Source organism: Lycium ferocissimum, chromosome 9, assembly GCF_029784015.1.
Source record: "Lycium ferocissimum isolate CSIRO_LF1 chromosome 9, AGI_CSIRO_Lferr_CH_V1, whole genome shotgun sequence".
NCBI classification, from domain to species: Eukaryota; Viridiplantae; Streptophyta; class Magnoliopsida; order Solanales; family Solanaceae; genus Lycium; species Lycium ferocissimum.
In genome coordinates, this window is record NC_081350.1 from 44,220,900 (window position 1) to 44,239,892 (window position 18,993).

General features: G+C 35.7%; 1 protein-coding gene and 1 pseudogene across 1 annotated transcript; both read right to left on the reverse strand.

Annotated features, from left to right (window-relative positions):
- Window positions 1-282: 282 nt before the first annotated feature.
- LOC132031011 (chloroplast processing peptidase-like) lies at window positions 283-7,143 on the reverse strand. The gene is made up of 5 exons (XM_059420844.1): window positions 6,628-7,143; window positions 3,070-3,207; window positions 1,565-1,651; window positions 885-952; window positions 283-790 (listed from the first exon to the last, which is right to left on the reverse strand). Exons 1-5 carry the CDS (start codon window positions 7,078-7,080, stop codon window positions 655-657), a joined length of 882 nt encoding a protein of 293 aa, XP_059276827.1. The 5' UTR covers window positions 7,081-7,143; the 3' UTR covers window positions 283-654.
- A 4,871-nt stretch (window positions 7,144-12,014) lies between these two features.
- Window positions 12,015-17,428, reverse strand: LOC132031012 (proline-rich receptor-like protein kinase PERK1; annotated as a pseudogene).
- Between the last annotated feature and the right edge of the window lie 1,565 nt (window positions 17,429-18,993).

Below are 18,993 nucleotides of genomic sequence, written 5' to 3' on the forward strand. Positions count from 1 at the left end.
CTATCTTTGGCATACAGCTTCTCATGAATATCAAGAATAGTATTAATAGCCATTTGGGATGTTCTATGTTGTTGCCCATAGTCTCCTCCATGCTACCTCACATACATCTTGTGAACGGAAAACACCCTCATTCGCCACCATTGTTGAGTCTCATTTTCTGTGCTATATTGTACCTAAATCCGGCGAAATTATTGGGTATTTGTTTCAGAGTCACCACTGGCAGTCTAGAAACGCGATGATTTTAAAAATAAAAATAAAAAAAACGGATGCCAGGAAGTTAACTGTTAAGGCAGCCCTGTCATTGCAAGGGGAGAATCTTTGATACAATTGAAGAATAGGGAAGAGATATTATTTGGAAAAGAGCACTAAGCCAAATGCCTGTTAATATACATTACATCCTACCTCAAACTAGACATATTATGGTACAGCTACAACAACAACAACGAACCCAGTGTGATCCCACAAGTGGGGTATGCAGAGGGTGGCATGTACGCCGACCCTACCTTTGTGGGATAGTGATGTTGTTTCCAATTATGGTACAATGCAAAAATAATTGCAGTGCCAAATATTGAATAGATCATTACTTCAACATTTTCATCAATTCCAAAAAGAAGAAAGGAGAAACCGCGACTTCAATTTTTCAGGCGAAATAAGTTATTGAGGCGTTAAACTACTCTCTTGCTGCTTGTCGACAGCACAACTTTCAGGAAGAACTGTCCCGCCAATTCTTTTTGGAGGCCAATACCGAAATATGGACCTGCCTATTATGTTCTTCGCAGGAAGGGTTCCCCTGTTTTAGGAAAAAAATCAGACTTAAGGTGAGCACATTTAACGAATTAGCAGGTTAGGAGATGCTTAAGCTTTTTAGAGACCAGAAAACTCACCACACATGCGAATCGTAGCTGTTATTCCGATTATCGCCCATAACAAATACCGAATTCTCAGGTACACGCTGCAGTACGACATAAAAAGATGTAAGAACAGTATGCATTATTCTTACACGAAGGGTGTGTTTCATATGGAGGAATTTTCCAGAAAATATTTTCCAATTTTCTCATGTTCGGAGTTCGGTTAGTCAAAAAATTTGGAGAACATTCTCTAGGAAAACAAGTTCATTAAAAATGAGGAAGATGACTTTCCTAATGGAACTAAGGAAAACAAGTTCCACAAGTAGCATTTCATACTAATTGTCTCCTCACCCTCCAATCCCCCACCTCCCATACCCCCCGCCCCCAAAACCACCCCTTGCCCTCAACCCCACCTCCATAATGACTACCTAGATTATATACAAAGGTCTTTGGGATGATAATTTCTGCTTACGTACCAAACACAGAAAAAAAAAAAGTGAAACCCACTTATTTTCGGGGAAAACATTTTCCTTCATACCAAACACACCATAATGGAATTAAACAACAGACTCGGCCACGACTATGCTGGTTTTTGGCTTCTAGTATCAGTCAAATATGGATGAGCCAATACTTTTGTATATTCAAAACTTCGTAAGGAAAAGAATTGGAGGGAAGCTGATTGATGAGTTAGGTGAATCAGTAAAAATGGAACATACCACTGGTGTCATTTCGTATTTGGGTGCCTCATTTATAAAATCTTCACTTCTTACAACCCCATTTACGATCAGCTTTCCTTCATGAACCTGCACTACCAAGAATCACCAAAATTATTTCCTTTTACTATTCCTGGCAATTTGGACATATATCTGGTAATACAACAACCCCACCAAAAAAAAAGAAAGAAAAAAACGAAATATAGCAACGACTGGAGTGTGTGCATGTTGGAGATTCATCACGAAAAGGATGAGAGGGGTCTCTCTATAGTATATGAAAGGAAAATAAGAAGGCAAAATTCTCCAACCTTCCTTTTTTTTTTCTTTTTTCTTTTTTTTTAATAGGATCTAACTAGAACACTGCTACGAGTTCCTAACTAGTAAATCTTTTACGAAGCAAGAAGCAGGATAAACTTCCTAACTAGTAAATCTTTTACTCTATATCAAATTGAAGCTCTTTTTTTATTTGAAGAAATTAGTCAGAAGAAAGTGACAACGTAAAATAATTAAATGGGAAAGTAGGTCGAACTTTCGAGTTATCTTTCGGATGTAATATTGGAAAGTCTCAAAGAGGATTGTATATAATTTCTCTTTTAAAATATTAAATAAATTTTTCCATTTCAATGAAGTCGACAGCATCTGAGGTTGGCCAGAAAGAAAAAGAGAGGCTTCGGCTTTGTGATTAAAATGGAAGGGACTAATTAGATGCCCAATATCTTGCTGAGGACTAGCTCGTCAGTGGAATCAAATATTTCAAGCATCTCAAATTTGAACATCAATGTTGTAAACAAATTCACTAGGAATTCTCCTCAAGAGCAGAGACTAGGAAGCATGCTATTTGACAACGTACACAGGAATTAGTTCAAGTACTTATTATAGAGAGGTCAGGCGTTTGGCCAAGCTTTTAGGAAAAAAAAAAATGTGGTTCTGAATAGTAACATAAGCTGTTTTTAAAGCTTGTCCGAGCACAAATTACTGCTCTAATATTCGCAAAAGTGTTTTCCAATTTGATTGGCCAAACACAAACTGCGACCCTCCAAAAGTACTTTTCCGAGAAGCACTTTTTAAAATAAACAGATTTTGGAAGTTTATCCGAACGTGTTATTAACTCTTATTGTTGAGAGACCATAGCAGAAATGAAATATGAGGGTATTGTCACCCAGGCATCCTATCAACCATTTCATTGCTTATATAGCCATTTAAGGGTAGAGGGTGGCGGAGTCAACATAACAGAAAATAGTGTTGGCTATGAAATACCAACTGATCAGTGACAACTCAGCAGTTCAAGTTCATAGCAATTAAAAAATGGAAAGGCTCAAATATGCCATCAAACTATCAGAAAAGGCTCATTCATGCCACTCATTAATAGTTTTATGTGTTTTTAAAAAATTTTGAGCCCAACTATTAACGAGTGGCATGAATGAGCCTTTTCTGATAGTTCGATGGCATATTTGAGCCTTTTCCGATTAAAAAATAGTAGTACTGCTTGTATTATGTAGTGAACTCACCTCGACAATATCACCTTCCTTTGCAATAATCCTCTTAATAAAGACATCATCATCTGTGTATCCTACTTCCTGAAGAACTGGAGGAGCTTTGAATATTACTATGTCATTCGGACATGGCTTTCTAAAATAGTAACTGACCTGCATAAGATCATCATATGTTACAAACAAAAATGACTTTGAAATAATCGATTCGGCATATTAATAATTACACACATAGAAGGACATCAGGTGAGAAATAAGATGGAAAGAACCAATTCTTAGGAAGCTTAACTTTAGTTCAATAAGATTCTTTAGGAAGGTTAAACATGTGTTCCCAGTTCATAGCCTCAGCTAATTGTCTCTTGATGATTGCAACACAGGTACACAACAGCATTAACAAAAAACACTATTTTGCAAGAATGATATAGATGCAATTTGCAGGTAATTCTCTGACACCTAGTAAAAGGTACTTTGATGCATTTACAACTGATACAATAGCAACTCACCGCTAATTACTACAACTTCTTCACTCCTAAAACCAAATACAAAGTCAAACTACTCCGTGTTACAATGACTATACTTCTTGATGCTGACATTTCTATTTCAAATTCAACATTTAGCCTCTCAGGAGAAAGCAATAAAAGAAGCATTATTCGTCCCAATATTTGATTTCCCTGCATTTCAATTTGTCTCCGACATCGAATGTTGAAAACTTAACTACAACAACTGTCGTTAATTAAATCAGAAGGATCCAACTTTATCACTATCTTCCTTATATATCAATTCCATCTCAATCCCAAACTAGCCGGGGTCAGCTTATACGAATCATCTCTATTCATTTTAATGATTCATCATAGTTAGACTATTTTTAGACTGGCATTCAACCTACCTTAATCCTCCTCCTATATCAAGACTCGATACCAATAATGTTTGCGAAGTTCAATTTCATCAACAACCGGAGGAATAAGAACTACAAAACATATAGTCAAAGATAAAACAAATTATCTTTTCAGCTACAATTCTATCTCTAACATCAAGGGCAATTTGATGCATTTACAACTGATAATAATAGCAAAGCAATCACTAATCACTGTAAGTTCTACAATCCTAAAATCATATTTAAGAGTCAAACTATTCCATGTTTCAACGTCTATACTCTATGTTGCTCAGACGCTTCAAAAAATCCTAACGGGTGCATGTCCGATCCTCCAAAAGTAGAGTATTGGAGGGTCCGACATGGTGCGGCAACATTTTTGGAGAGTCTGAGCAACATAATCTATACTTCTGATACTAACATTTTCATTTCAAATTCAACATTAGGTCTAGGAGGGACCAAGAAGCATAAATTCCACAAAAATGTTGTCCTCTACATTTCAATTGCATCCAACATTTGATTCCCCCACTATTCGATTTGCCCCAACATCAAATGTTGGAAACTTAGCATGTTTGGCCAAGCTTCTAAAACCAGTTCATTTTGAAAAGTGTTTCTCGAAAAACTACTTCTGGTGAGAAGCACTTTTTGTTTGGCTAATTAATTCGAAAAGAACTTTTGAGAAGCAATTGGTTGTTTGGTCAAGCTTTTTTAAACTGTTTCTTAGTATATTTTCTCCAAAGTGTTTTTTTTTTTTTTTTGGGAAAAGGTTTGCTACTCCCTAAAATCACTTATTTTCTCCTAAAAGCGTGGCCAGTTTCTAAAAAAATATATTTTCTCCAAAAGTGCCAAACATGCTACTAAATACATCAGATGTTATTAGTTAAATCAGAAGGAAACATTCAGCAAAAAAGTGTCCAACTTTATCAACATTGTGCCTCAATTCCAAACTAGTCGGAGTCAGCTTATATGAATCACCTCTATTCATTTTGTTGATTCATCCTATGCCGCTCGGACTCTCAAAAATGTTGACGCACCCAGTAGCGGTTCCTCCACTTTATCAAAAAAATAAGCGCAAAAAAGCTCTAAGGCTTGGGGACCTCCCAAATAAAGTGTGGGCTTTAGTGAAAAAAACATGATGCAAAATACAAATATAGATGTTTATCCAAGTTAAATCATGAATAACAAATATATGGACAAAGAAATTGTAAAAACATCACGATAAAGTGAAATATCAACATTGTGTCCTCTTCCAGAGACTACATTTCAAGGAAAGTATGTCTTAGAGCCTTGATACGACACTCAGCCCATTCATTCAACATGTTTTGAGCCTCGCTTCGGGACTCTCAAAAATGTTGCGCCCAGACAGCGGTTCCTCCAAATATGCCTACTTTTGGAAGATCCAACACACACCTTGCAACATTTTCAAAGAATCCGAGCAATATAGGATTTGTCATAGTTAAACTACTTTTACACTGGTATTCAACCTACCTTAAAACTCCACCTTTATCAAGACTCGAGACCAACTACACTCAGCAAAGTTCATTTTTATCAACAACCAGAGGAATAAACTCACAAACATATAGTCAAAAAAAAATAAACTTACTTTTTCAGCTACAATTCTATCTCCAACATCAAATGTAGGATACATACACAAAGAAGGTATAAACCTTGGCTCAGCAACAAATGACCTAAATGCAAGTGATATAACCACTGCTGCAAAAACAGTTTTAGCATCATCTGAACTAAAATTTGACCGTTCTAGCAAAACCCCATTTTGCTTCTCAATCCCAAAATAACCAGGGTCAGCTTATATGGATCATCTCTATTAGTTTTGATGATTCATCACAGCTAGACTGTTTTTACACTGAATTTCTACATTGTATAGCCACCCACCAAAATAATAGCCAACAAATGCATATTAATTGCAATATACATATTTTATACAGAATTAATGTGTAATTTTATCCGAACACACTCGGCAAAAAATTACACTTGTATATATGGGCTAGATAATCTGTGTTTGTGTACATGTACAAGTTTTGAATACCCTAAACAAATCCAAAAGGTTAGCAGTAGCTCAAGGGGTCTAGGGTGTTCAAAATTCTCTCCAGCGTCTGAGGGACAACATTATTTCTTATGTTTAGCTTTTGTTATTTTTTTTCGGACCACTTGAGTGAAAATCTTGGATCCGCCACTGGTTGGCTAGCGGTTGTAATTATTTTTGGCCGAGCGGTCAAATGTGTAAAAAGCCCAGTTCAACTACATTAACAACAACAACTACGCGTCAGTCTCAAACAAGTCGGGCCCGCTATATAAATCCTCACTACTTCATTTAAGTTCAACTCACATTTGTTGGAAATATAAGGCGGGCCCTTGATAATATCACAGGATACAAAGAGGATGGAAGAGGGAGAGAGACATTATGCTCATTTCATATCATTATAAAGAACTCCACTCTTACATAATAACATTACAAAGAGGGTATATATAGGTGCTAAAGGATAATTCTAGATATTAAACTACTAAATGCTTTCACACTTTCACTATGAACTTGGTCATCTCATAAACACAAATGCACCTAATAACATTTAAATTCTATGCATCTAATCACATAGATATCCTAAAAGCGACATACATAACATCAAAGTGCATGAACTTGAAATATTCAAAATTATATTTCTAACAACATCAGGCAAAAGAATTACCTTTTCAGCTACAATTCTATCACCAACATCAAATGTAGGATACATAGACAAAGAAGGTATAAACCTTGGCTCAGCTACAAATGACCTAAATGCAAGTGATATAACCACTGCTGCAATAACAGTTTTAGCATCATCTGAACTAAAATTCAACCATTCTGGCAAAACCCCATTTTGCCCCTCCAATTGTTCATCATCTCCACCACCACCACCATCTCCACCACCATCACCTCCACCTCCTTCTTGGTCCAAAACTGTCTTTTTTGTCTCATCTTTAACCCCTTTACATATAAAGCATTGATTTTGAGGTTTGTTATATGTATAGTGATTGAAAGTTTGAATCTTTTGGGGGTTGAATTTGCAAGTTGGAAATCTTGAGGGTGTTGAAGAGTGGATAATGGTAAAGTTAGGGTTTTGAAGGGAAGGGAACTGAGGAAGGAGCTGAAGAGTTGTCATTGAATTTTTCTTTTTTTAGCTAAAACAGTTACAAGAGTTTCCCCTCCAATATGTGTTGAAATTGAATTGGTAGTTAATATCATTATTTTCTCCATTTGGGGTTATCCTCTCCTCTCACTCATTTTCCCAATATTTTTCTTATGGCAGAATACATGTAATCCTTTAAATTTGTTATTAAAATTTTATTAATAATCCCAACTATAACTTATTGACTAGTTGAACACATAATAAAATATTCCTGTTAAATATTTTTTATTCAAATTTTGAAAACGTTTCTGTAGATATTTTCTAGCGCCTATTACGTAGATAAGTTAATTATCGTTTAAGATATGTCACCTCTTTTATTTATACAATTAGTTCCAATAAGTCATAAAATATCAAACATGTTCCAATTGAGGCTGATGTTGCGATGTATATGATTAAAGGAGGCGACATATTTTAAATAGTAACTTATTTACGTAAAAAACGCTTGATAATAGTGCAATTCTTTTTCCTTAAATTTGAATTAATATCTAAGAAACACTTTATTTTGTGTTCAGGTGATCAATTGAAATAGATTTAGTGATTAAATAAAATTTACTAGCAAATTTATGAGGTTATCCCTGTATTCCGCTTTTTCTTTTCTTGTGTTTTTTTTTTTTAAGAGAAAATCAACTTCCATGAAAGGAAACAAATAGGATCTGAAGATGTTCTAAACAAATTAGGGAGCTGGTGGCTTTATCATCTTTTCATGTTAACAATCATCTTGTCATGATCCCTTAGCTGTAAATTGACTTTTAATAATACAATGTAAGTGAAGTTTATACTATCAAGGTGTAAAATCGGGTCAATTTTCATGCACTTCAAACTTTTTTACCATTGAAACGGTACACTTCTTTACTTATGCATTAGCAAATCAAAAGAGTCACCAGCTTCACGTACAATTCATATATCAAAATATTCATCCCAACAAATCTCATATGCTAAAGTTTTTGAAAAAATATCTAGAAAGTTACTCTACCTATTTTAATTTGTCCTCATAAAAGAAAAGCAATTGCATCTAAATTCTCTCTTAGGTAGTCAATATCTTCACATACGTTTGGCACAATTCACGAGATGCAATCAAACCACACTTAAAATTCAACTACTAATAGAACTTCCTTGTCTCTATAAAATCAATTGAAAATTTTGTATAGGCATGTATATGTTTGTGGCAAGTGGACTATCATCTTTTTTAGGTTAACATATTATCTTGTTATGTCCACTTAATTGTAATTGACTTTTAACGAACCTTTAGTTGTAAAAAATCTTTACACTTTTTGTGTACAAAATACAGTATGATTCAACTTTCATGCACTAATAAGTCATCAGTTACTAGTCCAACTTCCTTGTCTCTCGGTTCTCATTTTCTACTCTAATTTTGGCACCCAGTAGTGGCAGAGGCCCATCAGATCAAATCACCAGGCACGGGCCAATGGTTCACCATCTTGGGCTTCTTACGTAAATGTTCCATCGTTCTATCGGCCAAACTTCATTACCTGCAGTGGTCCAAATATACAAAGTATATACATTGATATGTATATTATATGTACAGTATATGTATATTATATGTATAGTATAATATGGATATGTATAGTATATGGATATTTATGTATAAATGTACAAAATATATACATTTGCTGGCTATTTTATAAACTAGATCACCCAAAGATATTGGGCTATAATTTTCCTCACCACCTTCAGCTTAATCATTGCTTCCTAGTTATTCATGGGCCTTAGCATGGTCCATCAGTCTCCTACTCTTCATATTCGGCCCAAAAGTTCTCCACAAATAGGCCTATAGTGCACAATGTTGTTTTGACACTGAAGTGGAGTCTGAAAATGGTTGGTTCTGTTTCTTTTTCCTTCTGAAAGTGGTGTTTGGATCAGTATGTGCTTTGCCAATTACTTCATCAGACATCTATTACCTTCCACCAACATTGGTACTAAAACTCTACCACTAATGTTTAGACATATCAAAAAAGTTAACATTTCTTTGTCTATGTTAGAATTTGAACTCTAGTCTCTCATAATTTTTATCCACTTCATTAACCGCTAAGCACACCTTTGAGTCTTAAAAATAGATGGGGTTTTTATGTTCAAATTGCATTACTGCTTCGCAGGAAAATATCTATTTGCATTGTGTTTTAAATTGGAAATTCGTCTTATATAGTTGATCACACTACGGAGTTAGAATTTTTACTAAGTCAAAATATAAAGATATAACCACATGAAGAAACCAAGGGGATTCAACATACAGTAGATATACATAAATAAATATAATAAAAAATTACCTATCTACATAGTATAATTTCCAGCATAGGAGAGTCATTTTAATACCCCTTGAACAAGAGTAGCTCCACCACCAGTGGCAGAGCTAGAGGCACAAGGGGTTCATCCGAATCTCTTCGCCGAAAAATTACACTGTATACAGATGTGGATCCAAGATTTAAATTATATGGGTACAATCTTAAGATTTTTAGTATTGAACCCATTATATTTTTAAAGTTATGGGTTCATATCTACTATATATTACAATTATAATAATTTTTTGCACATCAATTTATGCTCCGTGTCGAAAGTTAGAGGTTCAATTGAACCCCCATTTATAAGGCTGGATGCGCCCCTGACTGTATATACAAGATCAAAGTTATTTTTCAAGATATATATAATATATGTTGAATTGCCTTTGAATTCTTTGTATATTTACTTTTTTTTAATTTTGTGACTCTCTTAAAGAAAAGGTTAGCTTCGCAGCTGATTGTTTTTTATCTAATAAAAAAATGGGATTATTGGGACAAGCTGGAACCCTCAACCTTAAACCTACCCCTTTGGTTACCAACAACACCAAATAAATGATTAACCAAACAAACATACCAGAATAATACAACCAACTGATAAGATACAACAGTTGGCAGAAAAACCCATGTGCTGAAGTTTTAACAAAGTCAATAAATATGGTGAGATCTTAGCAACTTGCAACTGCCAAATTCTTGTGACTTGTCCCCATGTTTTTCTTGCATGTGCAAAAAGGTTGTCTTGACCATTTGATGGATACCCCTTTTTAACTTTTTCTTTTCTTTTGTGTAACATGTTACCACTGAATTCCCCACAAAGGACCACTTCCTAATTCCATTAAACAATTAATGGTAGTACTTGTTTATGCACCAAAAAACATAAATCAACATTATCTAAACATTTAGTCAAGCTTTCTTCATATGAGAGGTTAGATTTTCTAATAACTTGTCCAATTTACAATCTGGATAAGAAATCGAATGAATGAAGAAAATCTGGACAAACAAGCATATGTACTAGAGGAACTGCCTTAAAATTTATAAAATTCAACCCTTTAGCATCCAAGGGTGTGGCCTATAAAAATCATTCGGGTACAAATCTAGCAATAACAAGAAATACTTCGGTAATTTCTCATCTATCTAATCGTTAATGGATGAACTACGTGGTACTTGCGCTGATGGAACGTAGAAGCAGATATTCAGGGTGTGTTCGGTATAGAGGAAAATGTTTTCCTGAAAAATGTGTTTTTGGAAAATAAGTGAATTTCTACTTATTTTCTCATGTTCGTTTAGGTAGCGGAAAATAAGTGAATTTCTTACTTATTTTTTCATGTTCGTTTGGCTGGTAGAAAATATTTTCAGGAAAATACCTACCAAAGCCCCACAACTCCACCCCCACCCCCCATCTAAACCACCACATCTCCACCCCCCCACCCGCAGAGACACATACCACACCAACCCCCACAACCACCAACCCCCACGCCGCCACCCCCAACCCCCAAATTTTTTATTTTTTTTTTAGCATTAAATTTTTTTTTCTGAATTTTCTAAACCACCACATCCCCCCCCCCCCACCTCGCGGGGACCCATACCACACCAAACCCCACAACCACCCACCCCCCCCCCCACCCCCCCCCCCAAACCCCAAATGGGGGAGGGTGGGTTCAGTGGGGGGGGAGGGGGGAGGGATGTGGTGGTGTAGAAACGAAAAAGAAATGTTTTTTGAAAAAAAAAAAAAAATTAGGGAGGGTGGGGTGCGGGGTGGGGGTAGGGTGTGGAGTGGTGGCATGGTTGGGAGGGAGAGGGGGAAGGGCTGAAGGGATGTGGTCATGTAGAAACCCAAAAGAAATTTTTTTAAAAAAAAAAAAAATGGGGTGTGGGGGTAGGGTGAGGGTGGGGGTAGGGTGCAGCGTGGGGGAGTGGTGTATGGGTTGCAGGAGTGGTTGGAGGGTGGGGTGGTGCATGGTTGCGGAAGTGGTTGGGGTTTGATAGTTGGGGGGTGGGGGTGAAGGTGAGTGGTGCAAAAAACCAAAAAAAAAAAAAATTCAAAACTTTTTTTTTCCAAAACAAAATTATTTTTGGGAGGGGGTGGGGTGGGGAGTGAGGGCAAGGGGTGGGGTGGTGGGCGTGGTTGGGGTTTGGTGGTTGAGGGTGGGTTGGATGGTTGGTGGAATGTACTTGTGAACTTGTTTTCCCTACTTTTATTAGGAAAGTCATTTTCCCTATTTTTGAGGAACTTGTTTTCCTAAAGAAAATGTTTTTCAAAATTTTTGACCAAACGAACATGAGAAAATTAAAAAACATTTTCCGAAAAATGTTTTCCTTCATACCTAACACACCCTCAGTGAAATCGTAAAGGCGTGCACAAACTGCCCTTACATTATGCGATTGAATGTGCTTCAAAGAGTCTTAATGATGCTGTGCACGTAGGATATGCGCATCTTGTAAGAATTCAGCAGTTAGAGATGCCTCCAAACGTGACATATTCACAGTTGTTAAAAAAAAAAGTCAGCAGTTTGTCCTGACAGCTTGGATTCAAAAGAAGAGAAAATTCAAAGTTGAATAAACTACTCAAAACACTACATACAACTTGCTTGGTTTTGTCATCTACCAATCAGTTGATTCAAATCCAACTGTCAAATGACCATTTAAGAAATAGAATAAAAGAATTAACAGTATAACTCATCCCTCTGTTGTAAAAGCCATTATACATACAATGAAGAACTTTTCTCATTTAAAAAAAAAAACACTGGAAAAAAAACCCTGTCTATTGAACAAGTAAAATGACCCTTCACATCTTAAAGTGTTAGGTTGAAAGATTATACAGAAATGGAGTTCTTTGCACTAAGAATTTCCACTGAAGCCTTTACTTCCACTAAATCCTCTGCTATCTTTCTTCACCTTACCCATTTCCATTTCCCTTGTGCGTTGGCCTTCGCTACTTGATCCAGACGGGTATAGCCCATATTCACTTGTCGGATTACTGTACTGATCACTACTGTTATATTCTTGACTTGTCGCTAGTGCCATCTTCCTGAATTTCTTCATGTCTTCATTGTACTGGAGTGCGTCGTAATCTGAACTTGTATATGAACTATATACTGTGCTGTGTCCGGGTTTAATCCCTTCATTAAGGTCTGATAATGAGACATCTCCTTCCAAAGCTCTAAGAACCTGCTCAATTATACGGTATAAACTTAGTGGTTGTTTGGTTGCTGGTTAGAGTTATGCAAGTAATACAGGGATTTTTTTTTAGACTAGCAACACAGGGATTAGTTATGCAGAGTTTAGTTATTCTATCTTCTACCCTGCATCAGTGGCGGAGCCAGGATTTTCATCTAAGGGGTTCAAAAATTCTAAAAGGTAAATACACGAAGAAGTCAGGGGGTTCAACATCTACTATATATACATAATAAAATAATTTTAACTTTAAAAATACACTGTAATTTTTTGCCGAGGGGGTTCGGATGAACCCCATGGAGCTAACGTGGCTCCACCCCTGCCCTGCATAATAAATAATACATAGATCCCCTCATAACTTGTACATGTATTTGTTACGTGGGATTGTTGATAACCCGTCATCGTACTTGGTGTGCTGAAATTTTATACCCAACAACTAAAATGCTACCAATCATGGTACTCTCTCCGTCCATGTTAACTTGTCCATGTTTGACTTGGCGCACACTCCTTAAGAAACGATAAATAAAATAGTAATTTACTATATCACACCTAATAATTATATGCTGGGAAATGAATTAGAAATAATTATATAGTAATTAATGATAAGGTTAAAATGGTAAACAAACTGGACGAGTAAAAATGGCATCTATTTTTAGTATAGTGGACAAAGGGAGTACTAGTTATGCTGGTTTTAATACATGAATAATTCACTACCTAACCAACATCTAAACGACCCCTTGAAGCTTGCAGATAGTAGGTCTTTAAGTTTGCAATCTACATCTTGACTAGAGCATCACAACTAGTGCTTTATAGCTTTAATTTAGTACAAAATATCAAGGGTAAAAAGTTGAGTGTATGTGGAACTTCTAAACATCATTTTCAATATTTCTCACCTGTACAAGGTTGCAGCTTATCGTAACTCGAAACTTCATCAATGCTTTCTATGTTTTACTTTTAATGTCTATTCACTACAAATAAAATAATCTTTAATGCAAAATGGAATTTCACCTGAGTCATTTTTGGTCGACGCTTTGCTGAATGACGGACAGAAGCAGCACAACAAGCAACCATACGAGCCATCTCATTATGGTTATAATCATTACCTAGCCGACGATCAACAAGGGCATCAAACTTTTCATCTTCTAAAGCTTGTGTGAGCAATGGCCGTGCCTGAAACATACCGAACGAAAATCAAAACTGTAGAACTAGTGGAAGGAAAATTAAAAAAGGGCCCACACATCTGCATAACTACTACTCACCCAGTCCACCAAACTATCTTCTATGTATGACTGATTGGAATCAACAGGCCGACGTCCCGTTACCAATTCTAGAAGCATTACACCAAAGGAAAATACATCTGATTTATCCGTAAGTTTTCCAGAAGACGCATATTCTGGAGCCAAATACCTAGGATAGGCAATAACGAAGAAACACGTCAAATCTACTAAATGATCAAATGGAAAAGAAGCAGCAAACCAAAATAATAGCCAGCAAATGTATATTTTTGTATATTAATTGTTATATACATATCTTATACATAATTATATGTATATTTTTTGGGTGAGCAACCAAATGTGTAAAAAGCCCTGTTTTTTTAATCAGGAATATCACTAACAAGGTTAAGAAAAGGAAGTAACTAATTATGACACAAGAATCCAAGTCTTACCCAAAAGTTCCCATCACTCTGGTGGAGACATGAGTATTAACATCAGAAGTTAGCTTAGCAAGTCCAAAATCAGCAACCTGAGAAAACAAAAAAGCTTCTTTGAGGATACAGTATTTACTAGATAAGTACAACTGAATTCAGCTTCTGATGGAATCCATAATGTATAATTTGCAAAAACTATTTATAAAAGGGATTGGAAAATCACCGCAAATGATTCAAAAATCACACAAACAAAATGCTACATATTCTTAAATCGACGTGCAAAAGACTGTTACCTTGGCCTCAAAATTGAAGTCGAGAAGTATATTAGCTGCCTTGATATCACGATGAATGATTTTAGGTTGACCTGTGAGAGAAAACGATTCATTTCGCATACATGATTTATTAACCATGGAAATCAAGAATAAGAAAGAGAGAAAAAACGTACAGTCTTCATGAAGATATGCCAGTCCTTTAGCAGACCCTAGAGCAATCTTTAGTCGCGTTGGCCAATCCAATGGAGGCCTTCCCTTTCCTAAGAAATTCCAAGTATAAGAATTTGGATTAGTAGAAAGATCAGCATGTTTAAGGCAGAGGCGGATCCAGGATTTGAAGCTTTTTCTACTAGAGAGGGAGTAAATTAGATTTACCGTGTAAATGAAATTCCAAAGTATTGTTTGGAACAAACTCATAAACGAGCAATCTTTGAGCACCAGTAATGCAGTATCCAACGAGAGACACAAGATGCTTGTGATGTACTCGGCTAATAATCTCAACTTCCGCCTGAAATTCACGTTCACCTTGTCCGCTCCCAGCCTTAAGCTGTTTAACTGCAACCTCTTTCCCATTAGGAAGGACTCCTTTGTGCACATATCCAAAACCACCTTGTCCAAGAAGGTTAGCATCTGAGAAGCCATCAGTTGCCCGAACCAATTCCTCGTACATGAATGTGCTCTGTGAGGAGAAACCTAAGGACATGGCCGGAGAAGGCCCAACTTCGGACCCGGAATAGTTTGAAGATGCTCCACTGCTGTTCATGTAAGATGGAGGCTGAGGTGAAGGTGCACGTGGTGGAGCATGTGAAGGTGGCGGAGGTAACGGTTTAGGCGGAATTGTGACTAAATGATCTGCCGGAGGTGGAGCATTTTGCTGCCAATGTTGCATAGGCCCACCATACTGGTCAGCTGACAAACACTATCAACATTAGTCATAAATATTGCATATGGTCTCACCAACATGACAACATCAAGGGACATTCACTTTCACGTACAAAGAAAAAAGATACTATCACGTTTAACAAACAAATTTATTGACCAATAAGTTGAAGGACAACCACTGATACTTTGAGCTGAACAAATTTCGGATGACAATGACAAATTGTCATAAGGCTCTCAAAAAACCCAATGGCTTATACATGATGACAAATTGTCATAAGGCTCTCAAAAAACCCAATGGCTTATACATGACCTCTCTATAGCAGTCATTCTCTATAACAACCATTTTCTCAGTGGGACCGATCTTTCATGTAATATTTATTATAATATGTTCTCTATAACAGCATTTCACTATAGTAGTCAAAAAATATCAGAACAAACGAATTTACAATGTTTTAAGTGCATACAACTTCAAAGTTTGTCCAACAAATTTTCAAGCTCATCACTTTTTATCACAGCTAATTATCTGAATATTGATACTAAACCCCACAAAGCCTTTTTACAATTAAACTAGATGGTCAAAAAAAGTCAACAACCTCCTGTTCATGATCAACCAGAACTAAAATTATACATAATGGATGACAAAATTTTGTCATAATGCAAAACTCTGTAAATATTCACAGGAAAAGCTATCCATAGACACGTAAGACGTGTTTGGTATGGAGGAAAATATTTTTCAGAAAATGCTTTCCAATTTTGTTGGTTTTGGAAAAGAATTTCTCTAGGAAAACAAGTTCCTTAAAAAGGAGGAAAATGACTTGTCTAATAGAACATTTTGCATGGAAAATATTTTCCTTCATACCAAACACACCCTTAAAGCTTGAATCTTTATGCATTTTGCCCAAAAAAGGTACTGAATAGTCCAGGCTCCAGAACAAGTATATTTGATGAATTAAAAAAATGTGCAAGAGATAATTAAAATCAAAATAAAACAAGATCTTAAGAAAAATAGCCATTATGATAGAAATTTCAAATTCAACAGGCTGGAATTTGAAACTCCACTTGAAAAGTGGCTATTTGTGAATTTTACCCAAACAAGGTACTCAATTGTCCAGGCTCCAGAACAAGTAGTATATTTGATGAATCAAAAAAAAAAAAAAAAAAGTGTAACAGACAACTAAAACCAAATTCGGCTGAAAAAAAGACAAACAAGATGTTACCTTTGACTCCTTGTGGTGGTGGAACATAATAATCTTGATGATTTCTCCTCTTCTTCTTCTTCTTGCAACATACAAACAACAAACTCAACACTAACAGTATTACCACACCACCAATAGCAATTCCCACAACTACCCCTGTCGATATTCCCGATGATGACCCTCCCCCATCTGACTCCTGTGGTGATTGCCTTCCTCCACCAGATGGCACCGGAGTGCTCCGGGAAGGTGTTGGCGGTGAATTCCCTCTAGACGGCGGTGATGGTGAAGAACCAGACGGCGGCGATGGGGTGGTTGACGGCGGCGAAGGAGGAGATGGAGTTGTTGATGGTGGTGATGGAGTTGTTGATGTTGGTGGTGGAGTTGATGTTGCTGGTGGGGTAGGAGTTGTTGTTGGTGGAGGACTTGTTGCTGGAGGTGATGGGGTGGTTCTTGGTGGTGGGGTTGCTGCAGGTGGGGTTGGGGTGGCCGGAGGAGGAGCGTTTGCTGGTGGGGTTGGGGTGGCCGGAGGTGGAGCTTGTGGAGTTGACGGCGGCGGAGAAGTAGAATTACTTGGCGGTGATTTTAGGAGAAGGGGCGGTCGGAGTTGACATTTTCAGGCGACCCTTCTATATATATATATATATAGAGAGAGAGAGAGAGAGAGACAAACACAGAAATAAATGCGAACACTACAAAGAATTGGTTAGAACTTAAAACTTTGTTCGGAAGAATTGTGGTTTTTTGTAAAGTTTTGTATAGTTTTTTGTTTCTCCGTAAGGAATTTTGCTCCTTTAAGGAGAGAGGGAGACAGAAGAAAGAGAAAACAGACTGTTAGTGTGTATAGTAGTAGTAGTCGTTAGGAATAAAAGAGGGAAGAAGAAAAGACATATTTATTTATTCTCTATACTTTTTCTTTAACAGCTCTACTTTTTGGATTTGCTTTTCCTTTGTTTCTTTTTTTCAGTCTTACTGGTTTTAAATCGAGTAAAAGAGAGATTTGGCTTTGTAATTTATTACAAATATTATTTTAATTACATACTTTTTATTTAAGATCGTCTTTGTCATGCTTTCTCTTCTCTCTGTCTATCAAGACAAGAATAAAGTTTGCGTATACTCTATCTTTTTTAGACTCTAATTATGAATTACACTGGATATGTGGTTGTTGTTATAACTTTTTATTTAAGATAGTGATGAATATAAACTTACTAAGAAAATTTAAAATATGAAAAACTAATTAAACACGAGAAAAGATCAAGAGGATTTGACATGGAGTAGTGTATATACATAAAATATTTTTTGCTATTTACACTGTGCAATTTTTCTGCAAAGGAGTGTCAATTAACTATCTTTGGATAAGGGTAGTAAGTAAGACAAAATGACACAGAACATTATCCGTAATAAAACGCAGGAAATTTCTGTAAAGTTATTTCATTTCCTGTTTTATTTATAGTCAGTTATATCAATCTTCTTTAAACAGAAATCATATAATTTATCTAACGTTTGTATTGGATGATAAATTAAATCTTCCATAAGTAAGTCGACGGTTATTATGGTAAAAAAAAATAGTCCAATTGCAATCAAACTAGATTTAAGGCGCATTTGATGGCTTAATGTATTATCTTTCTAATGATGAAAAAGACAAAAAGTGTTAACTTTCTAATAAAATAATGTGTTTGTATGTCCACATGGTCGCCGGGCCGGCATAGAAGAATAATTGGATAAGTCTGTAACTTATAACACGTCTAGCCCGCGCATTCAGTTTCTCTCAGTGTAATTTAATACTCCATTATATTACCATTAGTAACACATTATTAATATCAATATCACAATTCATGTATTTTAATCTCCCTATATTTTATATATAGTCAAACCCCTCTATCATGGCAACATTTATCCAAAAATTTTATGTTATAGTGAGGTGTTGTTATGTATGTATATTGGTATTTGATGTTTAAATCTCATTTAGCTGTTATAACCAAAGTACGCAAAAAAATATTTTTCTCTACTTTTGATATTATAAAATAAAACAAAATACTTGTTAATTTTAAAATCTCAATTAATTTTCATCTTTCATTAATTAAAAACTGAAAATACTAATAAGTTACTAATAAATCCATAATTAGTTGTACTATACCATAAAGATTTAAAATCTAAGGAAAATATGCATTTAAAATTAATGGAAAACTTAAATATTTCAAGTTTGACGTAAGAATTTTACGATTGTAGGTCATTTCGTAAATTCTGGTCTCTTAGTGATAATATAACACTTGAATTGTTTTTGAAATTTTGCAAGACTAAATCAGAGTACTATGAGAAATATATTTTTTATCCTTTTAGGTATGCGTACTTGAAATTTACTATTTGTATGACATTAATGATGATTACCATAAATTTTTAACATTTTATTTTTATACATACCGTAA

Bases quoted from the DNA above. Each gene is read 5' to 3' on its own strand.
- LOC132031011 (XM_059420844.1), bottom strand. From the start codon at position 7,080: ATGACAACTCTTCAGCTCCTTCCTCAGTTCCCTTCCCTTCAAAACCCT. The intron at 3,208-6,627 runs GTAATTCTTTTG...GATCTTATGCAG, and splicing joins ATAGAATTGTAGCTGAAAAG to GTCAGTTACTATTTTAGAAA. The intron at 953-1,564 runs GTATGTTCCATT...GTCGTACTGCAG, and splicing joins AATACGAAATGACACCAGTG to CGTGTACCTGAGAATTCGGT.